Here is a 13,095-nt window from a genome sequence, read left to right as displayed (position 1 = left end):
AAAATGGTCCCTTTTCTGCTGATTCAAGAGAAGATTTTATTTATATTAGCAGTATTATAACTTTTCATTATGATGCAGTTTGGACTTCTAATATTGACTCTTTCTAATAGATATTAGCAGTAAAATAGCACTCATTCATTTATCCTTTTCTTTGTTTCCTTCTTCTTTTTTTTTATTTTTGTTGAGTTTGTATTAGTAGTCCGGAATGGAGGTATTACTGGGTTTATTATAATGTATTTCGTATCAGTACGTTCAATGAACACCACCAAATTTGCTACCGAAACACGTGAAACAAATCACGTGTGTTAAACTACTGACACTATTCTATATGTTTCAGAGCTCTAGAATTTCACAGGAAATTGAGTATTTAATTCGACCTCCAAGTTTGGTATTCATTTTGAAAGTGACTTAATAATTGTTTCCTGTATTTTCTATGTATTCGAATAGTCCTGAAGAAATATATAATCTAAACTTACTTATATATTCCTGTTGGATTTCTGGAAACGGAACTTTATAATGTTAGGTTCTTTTTTAAAATACTTTTAAATTCCTTATTTTTATCTGTGTTCAGTTTTTCTTCTTCTTCTTCTCTCCCCTTTTCTCTCTCTACCTCAGTTCTGTATGTCTGTCTAAAAGGCATACATCGCTTTCAACTGTTCATTCTGTGTGTGTTTAAGTCTCTCCCTACATTATCTTATGAATCTTGTTTCGTCTCGGTTTGATTGTTTCATTTTGTGTATACTAATATATGTATATTTTGAAATGAAAATTGCACTCATCTTTTTTGCTGATTTTAGTATGGGAGAGACGAAAGGAGGAGTGAGAGGGGATGTTTTTACCAGACACAATTATGGGATAAGAAGGGGTATATTGGGTGGCCTAACTGCAAGGCGTTAGGTGTCGCAATTTTTTTGATGCGGAGTGTACCAAATAGCAACCGGTGGTCACTGTCCAACTGGCCACTCGTTTGGCTAATGGTCAATTAGTCAATGGTCAATAATTAATATCGGTACCAAAATGTTACCATCCTCTTAGGTATTGATTAACACCAATATCGTCTCTCTATGACTTACCGTTCCCGAGATATTGGCCAAAAAATGGCCAATTTCTAGATATTTAGGAAGCCATAGCTCAGGAACCATAAGTTGTAGAGAAATGATATTGATGTTGATCAATACTTAAGAGGATGGTAAATATTTTGGTACCAAAAAGTAACCGGTGGCCACTGTCCAACTGGCCACTGGCTTGTCCAATGGTCAGTTGGCCAGTGACCATCAATTAATATCAGTACGAAAATGTTTCACATCCCATTAGGGATTGATTAACACCAATATGATCTTTCTATGACTTACCGTTTCCGTGATATTGGCCGAAAGATAGTACCGATTTCGGGAGATTTAAGGAGCCATCTCGGGAACCTTAAGTCACACAGAGATCATGTTGGTGTTTATCAATATCTAAGACAATGGTGAACATTTTGGTACCAAATAGTAACCGGTGGCCACTGACTAACTGCCTACAGGCCAACTAGCCACCGTTCCCCACATATTGGCCAAAAAGTTCGAATATCTAGATATTTAAGCAGCCATATCTCGAGAACTGTAAGTCATAGAGAGATGATATTTTGCTATTTTTTGCGAGAAAGAGAAGGTACGGATAAGAAGATTTACTTTTCATCTAGGAACAATGACAGTTATCCTTCCCGCTCCATCTCTCCATTCTTTCTATGTTCGTTCTGGCAATGCTTTTGGAGCATTCTGAACTGTTTTTTTTTTCTAGAACTTAAATTCATTTTAATTTAATGATGAATACAATAAGGAAGCATCAGTACGGTTTTACCACCACGTTATTGTTTGAAACTATGGCCAGCTAAGTTTAACATAAGAAACTCCGGCAGAAAGATTCACCGTGAATGGAAAAGAAGTTTCTTGCCGTTTCGATTTACTAGTCTTTAAATTCATACGTTTCTTCTTATCGTCATTGTAAGCAGATTTCTATTAACGTCTTTCTAGAGGTCGGGAAACGGCAATCTCACACGTAGAGATTACCATTTGACTTTAAAATAATCGAATTCTGAATTGAGCGCGGTTTCGCGCTCAAACTCGGGTAATTTGAAATGAAACTCATCTCACACTCACCTTACTGAGAGTAAGCCAGCTCATAATAAAACTCTCGAAAAACGAGCGCATTAGAAGAACAAATGAAGAAGTTGATTTCGAACAATTCAGATTTACGAAGGATAAAGTCTGCAGAAATAAATTTAGTATACTAAGAGTAAACGGTGAAAGATATATAAGAAAAGGAGGGAGGCATACGTTTGATTTAGAAAAGCTGTTGGTTAAGTGAGCTTGGAATTGATGATAGGAGTTCTAAAGAAAGTTGGATTATATACTGTATATTTCAAATCTGCTGTGATTGAATGAGTAAGGTAAGTAGCAAGAAAATAGAAACGATGGCGATATCACACGATGTAACTTCATGACTGTTAAAAGACAGTACAACATTTTATAAATAAAACATTATATTGCAGGACGTGTACATGTAATCAAGGACATAAAAGAAAGAAACCACATCGAGGAGGAAAATGACTCTTAAAAGAGAAGAAAATAGACGAGGGGAAAAGAAAAAACTAAATTCAAATTCGAAAATTAGGAAAAAGTATCAGGGTTATTATGTATATTGATGTTAAAATTTAATTAAAATATTCTTGGAAAACCAAAAAATCAAGAAATAAATACTCATAGAAAAGTATCTGTTACTTTACATACGTATATTTACATAAAATAAAGAGTGATTTTGTGTGTAAGGTTATTTCCTTCCAATTTACTGTCTTTAATGTAGAAATTTGTGTAAACATATACATTTAATTTGTAATAATTTGTACACACGAGACGCATGCCTAAAAAGGACCTATATTTTTGAACAAAAACAAGAGACTGATAGAAAAAATTTTATTGCAATTGATATCCAAGTACATAGCTTGGCTATATTTCTGGTAGCGTAGCAGGAGCTTACGTATAATCATTGTGTAAAAACCTGCCACCTGAGAGTATAGCCAATCCAGAACTGATATCTTGAGCATTTCACTGACGTGGGAACGCTTTGATCTAAGCTACGTTTTCAGGTAAAGAAAAGAAATCAATCGTTGGAGCAAGGTCGAGGCTGTAAGAGGGATGATTGAATAGCTCTTATCGAATTCTTTAAATTTTCTCAACAGTATGAGCAACTATGTGTTTGCTTTAATTTCTTCACTTTAGGAGAGCCAGAGTGCTGTCGTTGAATTGATTGCTGCTTCGACTCTCCAGTGGCGTCGAAATCCAGGTTTTGTCCCCTGCCACTATGTGAGGAAAGGGGTAATCCTCATCCTTTTTCCAGCAGACCAAGAAATCACGTGCAGTTGTCATCCATTAGTATTTTGGAGCGTCTGTGAGCATTTTTTGTTACCCACTTTGCACACAATTTGTGATAATCCAGATTGTCCGTCACAATTCGATTCACTGTTTTCACAGACACTTCTGGAAAGTTTCAGTGAGTTCAGTTATTGTGAGATGGCGATTGGATCGCACTTTTTGGTTAATGCGTTCTACCAGACGTTCTGCTTGAATGCGACCAGCCTTACGCTAGCTTATCGTCATAAACATTTGAACACCTTTGCCTTCGGACCGTAAATAGCACACAGTTTCCTATTTATGCCAGTTGTATTCTGTTCTTTGGCGTTTAGAAATCGTATGACAGGTCTTACTTTACATTTGACAGGATTTTGTATTACGGTAGCCATTTCACCTTGCTACTCGTACATACGCAATTCCGTTAGGACGATTCTATCTGTTGCAAGCACAGAGTACTAGGGCATGCTCCTCCGCGTGCTCAATCGTAAACACTTTTCACTTCTTTTCTTTTACATGCGTCTCATACTATGAGTAAAAGTCGAAAGAGCCATCACATGAGAATGCTAAGTACCAATATATTGTGTCACATATAGGTAATCTGAGTTTCTATCCAGCCATATACTTGATACAGAATCATTCCAATTTTCTTTCAATGTAGTTTGTTCCTTTCGATTTTTGCTATTTGTGTCTTAAAACGCTTCATATTTAAGCTACCCGATTTCGCACAAGATAAAATAAAATAAATAAAATAAGAGGTGAGAGAAAGAAATAATGAACAGCCAATCCACTTCGAAAGATATCTGATTAATCATTTTGCAGAATGCTTTAACAGGAAGCAAAGGAATGCTCGGGTAAGAAAAACTTCAAGCGATTATTTGGACGCACACGATATGTCTACAATACTATTGTTAGGAGCGACTTGGTCATAAGACTTGCAGTTTCATGCCCACAGCCCAGCTATTCGTAAATATTATAAATATTCAAGTCCTGGAGCTGCGAGGAATTAATTGCAAAAGTTACCTTACGACACGGGGTTACACGATGCTACTTAACAGGTACTACTCGTTGCTACTCAATAGTTGCTGTGATTAAGTAGCATTGATCAACCACAGGAATTGCATATGCATCTACAGTTGCACACGAAATGAGACGAGACAGAACTCTTCCAATAGAAACGTATATATTTTTGGAGACGATCATCACTTTCACTACACATTTTCGATATGAGACAGCGTCTACCCTTGACTATTGTGCATCCGTAGATGTTTTACTCGATTTAACATTTATCCTTTTTATCCTTGTAGCTATATAGCCATAACGTACAACTCTGTCGTTTTGGTTGTATAAGAAATAGGAAAATAACGATCCTCGAGTTTATTGTATCTTAGTTACATCACGTTTTCTTCTTAAATTAGTAACAATAATAATAAATAAAATTGTATACAATAACAATCTGAAATCCCCGATCTTTGTATGGGGAAATAGATTTATGGAACGTATTTGAACCCTCCTTTATACCTGCATTCAACGAAAGTGCAGATAGTGACCCAGTTGCCCGCTTTCCCAGTGTCAGTTTGAGCCTCATAAACTTACTTTTATTTTAAACACTAATAATCGATATATTCTGTACACAAGTATCTTACTATTGTGTACCTTCATTTGCTAATCACTTAAGATTGGAACTAATAATCTTTAAATTAAACATAATATCCCGTTATACCCATTCTTTCCACGGGGAGAAGGTACACGAACCCCCTTCCCACTTGGGATACGAATTTTAATGAACACGTAATGATTAAAAAAAAATAATGTCACTCCTTCCGATCCCCTCCACTCATCCTTTCTCACCTTCATCTACAAACTCGGACTTAAACAGCATCAATAGTGTCACTATTCATTCCAGCGATCCAGAAAACTATGGATTGAATACTATAATAGGTCATTTTTACTTATTTTTACATTACGCGTTCTATCTCCTTGCCTAATATGTGATAAAAACGTAAGTTAATAAGCCAAGGTACACTCATGTAGCAAAAAATCATCAAAATCGGTGCATCAAACTAGCAAGAATTAGCCCTCAAACATCGTTACTTTCGTATTTATTTATACAGGGTGTTTCAAAACACACCGACAACGTTTAGGAGGTGCTTCCTGACACCAAGGTAAGACAGAAAGTATAGACCAACCTGGGTGCAAAAATCCGTTATTTCGGAATTATAGGCTGTCGAAAACATGAAACAATGAACTTTAAAAATCCATAGCTCTAAAACTATGGGACCTACCATAGTTGGGTCAAGACTTCACTTAGGAACTTGTGTATGAACTATCCAAATATATATGTTTCAGAATCCTGCGGTACCGTACTTCGATAACAATTTTTATAGAGGTAGTTTGTGAGTACTTCAAATTATATGCTCATAGACAAACTCCCTCCTTAAAAACTGTTATGTAAGTACCACATAATTCTGAAACATGTATTTTTGTATAGAGCACATATTAGTTCCTAAGTGAAGTCTTGACCCATACGGTAGGCCCCATAGTATTGGAGCTATGGACTTTTAAAGTTCATTTTTCATGTTTTCTTCAGCGTATAACTCCCAAATAACGGATTTCTGCACCCACGTTGGTCTATAATTTTTTGCCTTATCTTGATGGCAGGAATCACCTCCCAAACGTTGTCGGTGTTGTTTTGAAACACCCCTGTTAATTATTCTAATGCATATTTTCTAGACCTTTCAAATATTGAAGAAATTGACAATTATGACGTCAGAAACTGGGTCTCGAATATTCTTTTATCTATGATAAAACCTATGGACATAGTTGTTAGTATATTTAATAGCATCTCATACATAAACTTACTTTCTAGTATTGATGTTATGATTTATTTTGTATAAGGCATTCATTAAAATTCAGGAAGTGTGTATTGAGTGGAGAAGTAAAGAAGACCTGAAACATAACATTACAGTTGATTATGTATATCTGTTTCTGTACATTTTTCTTTATGAAAAATAATGTTCCGATCATTCCATGGTATCATGTATCCTTGCTTACATCTTCTGTTTCTCTTTCAGGTCCTCCTGTTACTGTAACGGTGAACATTTTCATAAAGAGCTTGGGACCAATATCTGAAACAGACGAGGTAAGTCTACGATTATCCATTTTTCGGAACATTTACAATTTTTTTAGAAACTTTTGTTACTGTACGCTCATTCTTGGTATGGAAGGAAACCTCAATATAAGTCAGAAATACGTAAATTAAAAAAAATAAATACGATCAGAACTTGTGAAGTAATAAGGTAGTACTTCATATATGGTTTCTAATCGACTTGCTACTCTTATTTCAACAATAGAATCATATCGATACCGACTATATTATTTAAATGTTGAAAGAGAGTGAAGAATAAAAATGAAATTGAAGTTATGACGAAGCTTAAAGTCACTGAGATGAGAAAAATAGTCCATTCATAATGAAGCACAGTGGCGTATTTAGGATTTTGTTTCGGAGGGGCTGTGCACAACATGTGAATAAGCACTTATATTTTTTTTCCTTTTGGGTGCCGATAAATTTTAATGAAGATGTGCATATAACAAATTTATTTCGAGGAGGCTTGTGCCCGATAAATACGCCACTGATGAAGTATCACACTTATAATTCATTTCAATACATAACGTCTCTGTATTGGAAAACAAATTGGAACCTTACCTGGCAGTGTTTCCTTAGCATTCGATGAAAGTGTGAGAACATGAAAGGAAACCTCTAGCGATGGATTTCACAACATTGTAGAGCTGTATTCCTAAGCACAGGGTAGCTATTTCACTAAGAAATATAACATATATAGTAAGGAATTTATGTTATAATATTGACAACATGTTTACTACGTACAATTTATTTTGTGATTAGTAGTACAATTCTCTTTAGCTAAATTCAAAGTTAAAAGGAAACATTCAGTTATGTCCAGACGCGCACCCAGAAATTTTTGTTGGGAGGGGTCCAATACAAAAACTACATCTATGTAGTACTTAAGGGGTATTATTATGCGCCCGAAAAGACGATAAATAACTGTAAAATACTTCCACCTATATTTTCAAAAAAAGAAACGATAGAACTAGGCTACTGTTATAAGAAAAAGAGTACAGATCAAATTTTCATGCTCCGTCGACCATTTCCCTGTTAAACAAGTACAGTTTTATTGAGAAAGTGTACAAATCATTAAGGGTCGTATCTCAAAATCTTTCTTTTCCAGAAATGAAAAAAGAAATACAATTCCTTAAAGGAGAAAAAAGTTAAAATATTTAATAACTTACCATGTATTTAACCTAATTATTATCTGGTATAGGTGACGAGTTATCACATATTAAACTACTTTCCTGTCTGCAGAATTATTGTTCCTTCCTTTATATTTGAAAAGGTAAGATTTTGAAATACTACCCTTCGTTCAAATGTATGTTGAATGAATACGCGACAAAACGTACTAGCGACAAAACGTACCACCGACAAAACGTACCACTTACCCTGAGGGATGCTTGTGAAGGGTTTTCTAAAAACACTTTAAATAATGACAAGCGACAAAACGTACCACTTGCCTGGAGGGCTACTTGCGAAGAGTCTTCCAATCAGCCATCAAATAATGACAGGCGACAAAACGTACCACTTGATAGGACAGCATATAAGTGTATATATATCGGCCAAAATAAGGTTAAAAGTTGAACAGATTGGTGGTGAGAAAAGTACCGATGCAAGACCAAGACTAAGACTAAGGCTAAGACTAAGACCATGCCTTCAAGATTCCCGCAACACCAAGACCATACCTGCAAGATTCTCGCCAGGCCAATACCAGCAAGAATCATGCATATGCAATATTTTAATATTTGCTGATTTCCATCACACTTTATCCAGGCTTTGGACCAGGGACGGATAGGTATTATTAGAGGGTCGCGAGCGCTTTCTCCCACCACCACCAGTATCTCAATGTCACAAATCAAGTTGCACAGTTTTCTTTCTACAGTAAGTCAATAGTATTAACAATTGACAATTAAAACATGATATTCTTTCATCAGTATATTATTCTGAATTGTTCAAAATATTATATGAAGTTCAAGGAGAACGTATACTATATTACAAAATTAGCAGATGTTTTAGGGTACTAGTTTTTGATGCTACTGTATCTATCACTTTTGCATTCGAAATATTTTTTAATAAATCTTTTTTCAAAAGACATCAACATAAATGTTTTCAATGTTCCTGAGACATGGTACTCGTTAGCCTATTTTTAATGTATTTCAGTTTATTTAAGTTTTGAAAAATTTCTTTTACATGTTACCTGAGTTACGGGCAAAGTCAATAAAAATTTGTATGCTGGAAGCCTGGATAAGTATTACTGCAAAATTTACAATTCTGCCAAATTAAAAAGCAACACATTGGACAATTTTGCAACACGTTTTGCATTCGCTTTCCTTGTAAACAAATGTATTTTCTCCTAATTCTGAATCACTTGCACCATCAGGACAGTCATTTTTTCTTGGTTGTGCTCGTCATCAAGACTGACTTTCAAGGATATCCACGTCCTTCAAAAGTCCAAGAGAATACATTTATATTATCCTTGGAAACTTCTTTACTGAAGTTTTTCAGAAAATATGTAAGTTTATCAAAAGGCACGTCTGGAAGTTCTGTTACTTGGTTGAAGTGTCGAGGGTCCAAATAATCCACAAAGTACATTGCTTCTTGAATCTTAGAAATACTCACGACTACTCGAGACTACTCGAAGAAATACTCGAAACTACCATGTCCAATATTGTGTTGAATGCTTCGATACAGTACCTGGTCATTGGATAGAAGCAGCTTCATATTCATATTCACAGGAAAATCTTTGTCCACCTCTGAAGACGAATTGTCGACAGGTCAATAGAAAAAAAAGGAAAGAAATCACGTTCTAAGTCTTCAAATTTGTTATTGGCCCATTCTGCAAAGCTTAATGCTGCATTCTTAACGGATTCAAAATCATCTCTCTACTCTTTCACTTGGAACAGAGTAGTCTGCACCATCCGATAGGACTACACTAGCAGCACCCTCTATTTGGAGATAGTTTGACATAGAGGTCGTCACTTGAAATATCTTAAGGAACATTTGTGCTGTCCGAGTTGTTTTGAACTTGAGATCTTTTATATATCCTTTCGCTTTACACCAAACTTTTGGTTTGATATTTTCTGTAGAAGCAATTTTCTTAATTATTATGGTCAACTCTATATACAAAGCACTTTCTGGGTTCAAAAAATGAACAAACTTTTTCTGAAAAACAGTCTGTTTTCTACCATCTTGTTTCCGCAATAACTATAAGACGCCTTTGTTAACATATGATCTTCCAAATGTCCATTCGCTGATAAGACTCACGCATAAATATCGCACAGTCATTCAGCAGAACAATGACACAGAATCAATGCAATTTTTTGTCAGATCACATATGACATGATTGAGTATATGAGCGTAACACCACACGTATAACTGAGTCTCTTACTTGTTAAGCGGTTAGCGTATGCGCCTTTGTCGTGGGAGACCTGGGTTCGATTCTTGGCGGGAGCTCATGTGCTTTTGATTTCCCGTAAATCAGTATGTCCCGTCTCATATAGCCTCGCTGCTAAAAGGGCCGTTAAACTTAAAATCAACTGAATCACAGTGTCACCGATCATAGGTGAATTGAAAAAATCCGAATATTGTCCTTGCATGTTACTTGAGCCATCGGTTGAATTTCCAATACACTTCTTAATATCAAGGTTCAACTTCTGCAGAATTTCCAGCAGTAAACCGCAAAGACACTGGCCTGTGGTAGATATGCATTTTACAATGACAACAATACTTTGTTTAACAACCATTTTAACAACATACCGTAAAACAACAGAGCACTGGCCTGAAACTACTATATCTTGAGTAGTGTCTAATAGAACAGAAAATATTGAAACTTGAGAGACTTCTTTCGAAGTATCTCCTCTGATAAGTGTGTTGATAGCATTCAAAACAAAATTCACCGTGTTTAGTAAAAGTTATGCGACCACTATCCTGCTTACTTCCTCGTATATGACTCATCTCGGTGGCCTTATCTAAATTACTTTTAAGCGAAAGATCAAATTTGCTTAAGAAAGGAATAATATCCAAAAGGTTTCCATGATCTATAGCTGTGTCTTTCAGTTTATAGGCTGCTACATTTCCTCTGTAAATGAGCCCTCTTTTACCAATGAGTTTCTGCACTTTGACAACTCGATACATTACCTGTCTGTTCTCAACCTTATACTGCCGTTGTTTTACCTGTTCATGAGGAAGTAGTTTCTTAACATTATGTTCTCTTTTGTTAGATATGTAAGCATTCACATTGGTCTAATGTATCTTGGAAGACTCGTGTTCTCTTACTCGCTGATAAACGTGTTTAATGTTACATTTGTCACGTACAGAACCTTTAAGAGAAATTTGTTCGATCTGGAGAATAATCTGTGAACACGCTGAAAAAAAAATGCTTGAAGTGGTACGTTTTGTCGCGGATTAAATATCCGAAATGTTTTAATTAGTCCAAGACAGGTTGTAATTTATATAAGTGGTACGTTTTGTCGTGGAATAAATATCAGAAATGCTTTAATTAATCCATGACAGGTTGTCATTTATGACAGGTCATCAAAAGTGGTACGTTTTGTCGCGAAAATTCAAGTGGTACGTTTTGTCGCTGGTACGTTTTGTCGGGACACCATGTTGAATTAGGAAGCTTTTTTGTGGGGGAGGGGACCGGACCCTGTGTATTCCGTCGTGGGTGATGTTGCATCTACTTCTTTTCGGGTATAGTTTCTAATTTTTACTTCTTTGCAGAATATCACCCGTGCTCTTCGGTAGTGCAATTCTCGAGACTGTGTAGAAATATTGTTTTTTATGGGGTCAAGATGTCATCACAAAGAAATTGACGATTTAAGACAACTTTCGTTTATAATATTTATTCTTTTCTCATTTTTCAGGTAATACTTCTCATTGTAAAGCAATATATATATATAGTGTATATTTGCTGAGATTGTCATAAGAGAAATTTGTAATAATTAAAAATGGATGCATTTATGGAAAGAAACCCTATAGATGTGAGTTTATCTAAATCATTACCTTTGGGTGTTAAGTAAAAGTGAACCATGAGAGGCAGTAGAAGAGATCACGCACTAGATATTTCAAATTCGTTTGGAAGATGTTTGCTGCCATCTAACAGCACAATGGATAACTTCCACCACCTTTGATTCAATAGTAGAAAATAGGATAAGTACAGTATAACTGGCGTTAAAGACATCTTTATCCGTAAACATGTTAAGATATTGATTCGATTCACAATCTTTCGTTCAAGATTTATCGTTTGGGGTAACGCACGCACAGTGATATTAATAAATATTATTTTTATAATACACGATATAGCAAAAGTGAGCAAATCACTATTTTATTTGCGTATTGAACTTTTCTCTTTGTCCTTTGATATGACAACCTGCAGATATTGCAACAACTGTTCTACTGAAAATACATTATCATATTTCATGACGAAGGACAACAATTTTTGAAAAGAATAATCACATTATGCATATCCTCGAACTTCTGGAATTGTTTCCTTTTACTCGTAACACAGATTCATCACTTGGGAAAGGACAGGCACAAAGGGAAGGTAAAAATTGTTGTCTTGAATTTAATATACATAGTTTTTATTAATTGGTACAGTAATATAGGCCTACTAATGAAAAGCGTAAAATGAATGAACTTTATTTGCGGATAGGCCTAATCTTGGTACCTTAAGCAAAATTAGAAATGTCGCTGCTACATAACAAAATTACGGTACTAGGATACAATGTGCTGCCGTGGAAAATCAGCACCCGGGGCGAGACTACACGACGTCGCCCCCATACGTATATTCCAAATAATTTTTCATATCTTTTTTCCTTTTCTATCCCGATTTTTTCGCCCCCTTACTTCGGCGCCCGAGGCCGTCGCCCCGCTCGCTCCCCGACGGCACGGCCCTGCTAGAATCAGACTTGCCTTGAAAGAAGGTGTATTGTCTCCATGTATTATACGCATCTTTCCCCAGTGTCAGTGAACCAGGAAGTCCAATTGGCCTTCAATCGCCACCTGTTTGAGGAACATACAAGCGCGTTCCGAACATTGTAATAAACTGCAGAAACCCCACCGCAAAACACTAAAGAAAGCACACACTAAGGCTAGTCAAAATTAGTAAAGTTAAATACGGATCCCATAATATTCCCATCATGGTAAAAATAAGGCTCTATTGGGTTCTAACTTTATTGCCGCAACAGTAATGGAAATTTTATAATAATAACGTATATCTTGAATTTCTTAAATGTAGCGGAGTTTGCACGTTTGATTACTCTTGCACATCACCGAAAGTAGATGTTGGATATCTATCTCCTCTGGAGTTATGTTGAGTGCTTAATCAGATAAACTCTTTAGCTATTTGGTCTAGGAATTAATTCGTGCGGTTGGTACGCACACATTGAAGCTGTAGTACAAACACAAAATACATAAATACCTTAAGAAAAATATTGTCCATCGCTAGCCACCACTTTCGCCCATCTGTCAGGCAAAGTACGGATTCCGTGGCGAAAGAAGTCCTCATCCTTGGAAGCGATCCAGTCAGAGACCCATGTTTCGATATCTTCTGAAGAAGTAAACCGCTGTCCAATCAAATCG

The 13,095-nt window shown here is 35.9% G+C and overlaps 1 protein-coding gene across 1 annotated transcript in view; it reads left to right on the top strand.

The window, feature by feature from the left end:
- The window catches only part of LOC145680822 (gamma-aminobutyric acid receptor subunit alpha-6-like), a 663,305-nt gene that overhangs the window by 444,644 nt on the left and 205,566 nt on the right, over window positions 1-13,095 (top strand). The window contains exon 2 of the mRNA XM_081751910.1: window positions 6,461-6,528. Coding sequence (XP_081608036.1) covers window positions 6,461-6,528 — 68 coding nt within the window. The remainder of the gene's footprint in view (window positions 1-6,460; window positions 6,529-13,095) is intronic.

This window comes from Thermobia domestica, chromosome 3 (assembly GCF_964235325.1).
Source record: "Thermobia domestica chromosome 3, izTheDome1.hap1.1, whole genome shotgun sequence".
Lineage (NCBI taxonomy): Eukaryota > Metazoa > Arthropoda > Insecta > Zygentoma > Lepismatidae > Thermobia > Thermobia domestica.
Note: the sequence above shows the minus strand (reverse complement) of the source record. Positions and strands in the feature narration are given on the sequence as shown.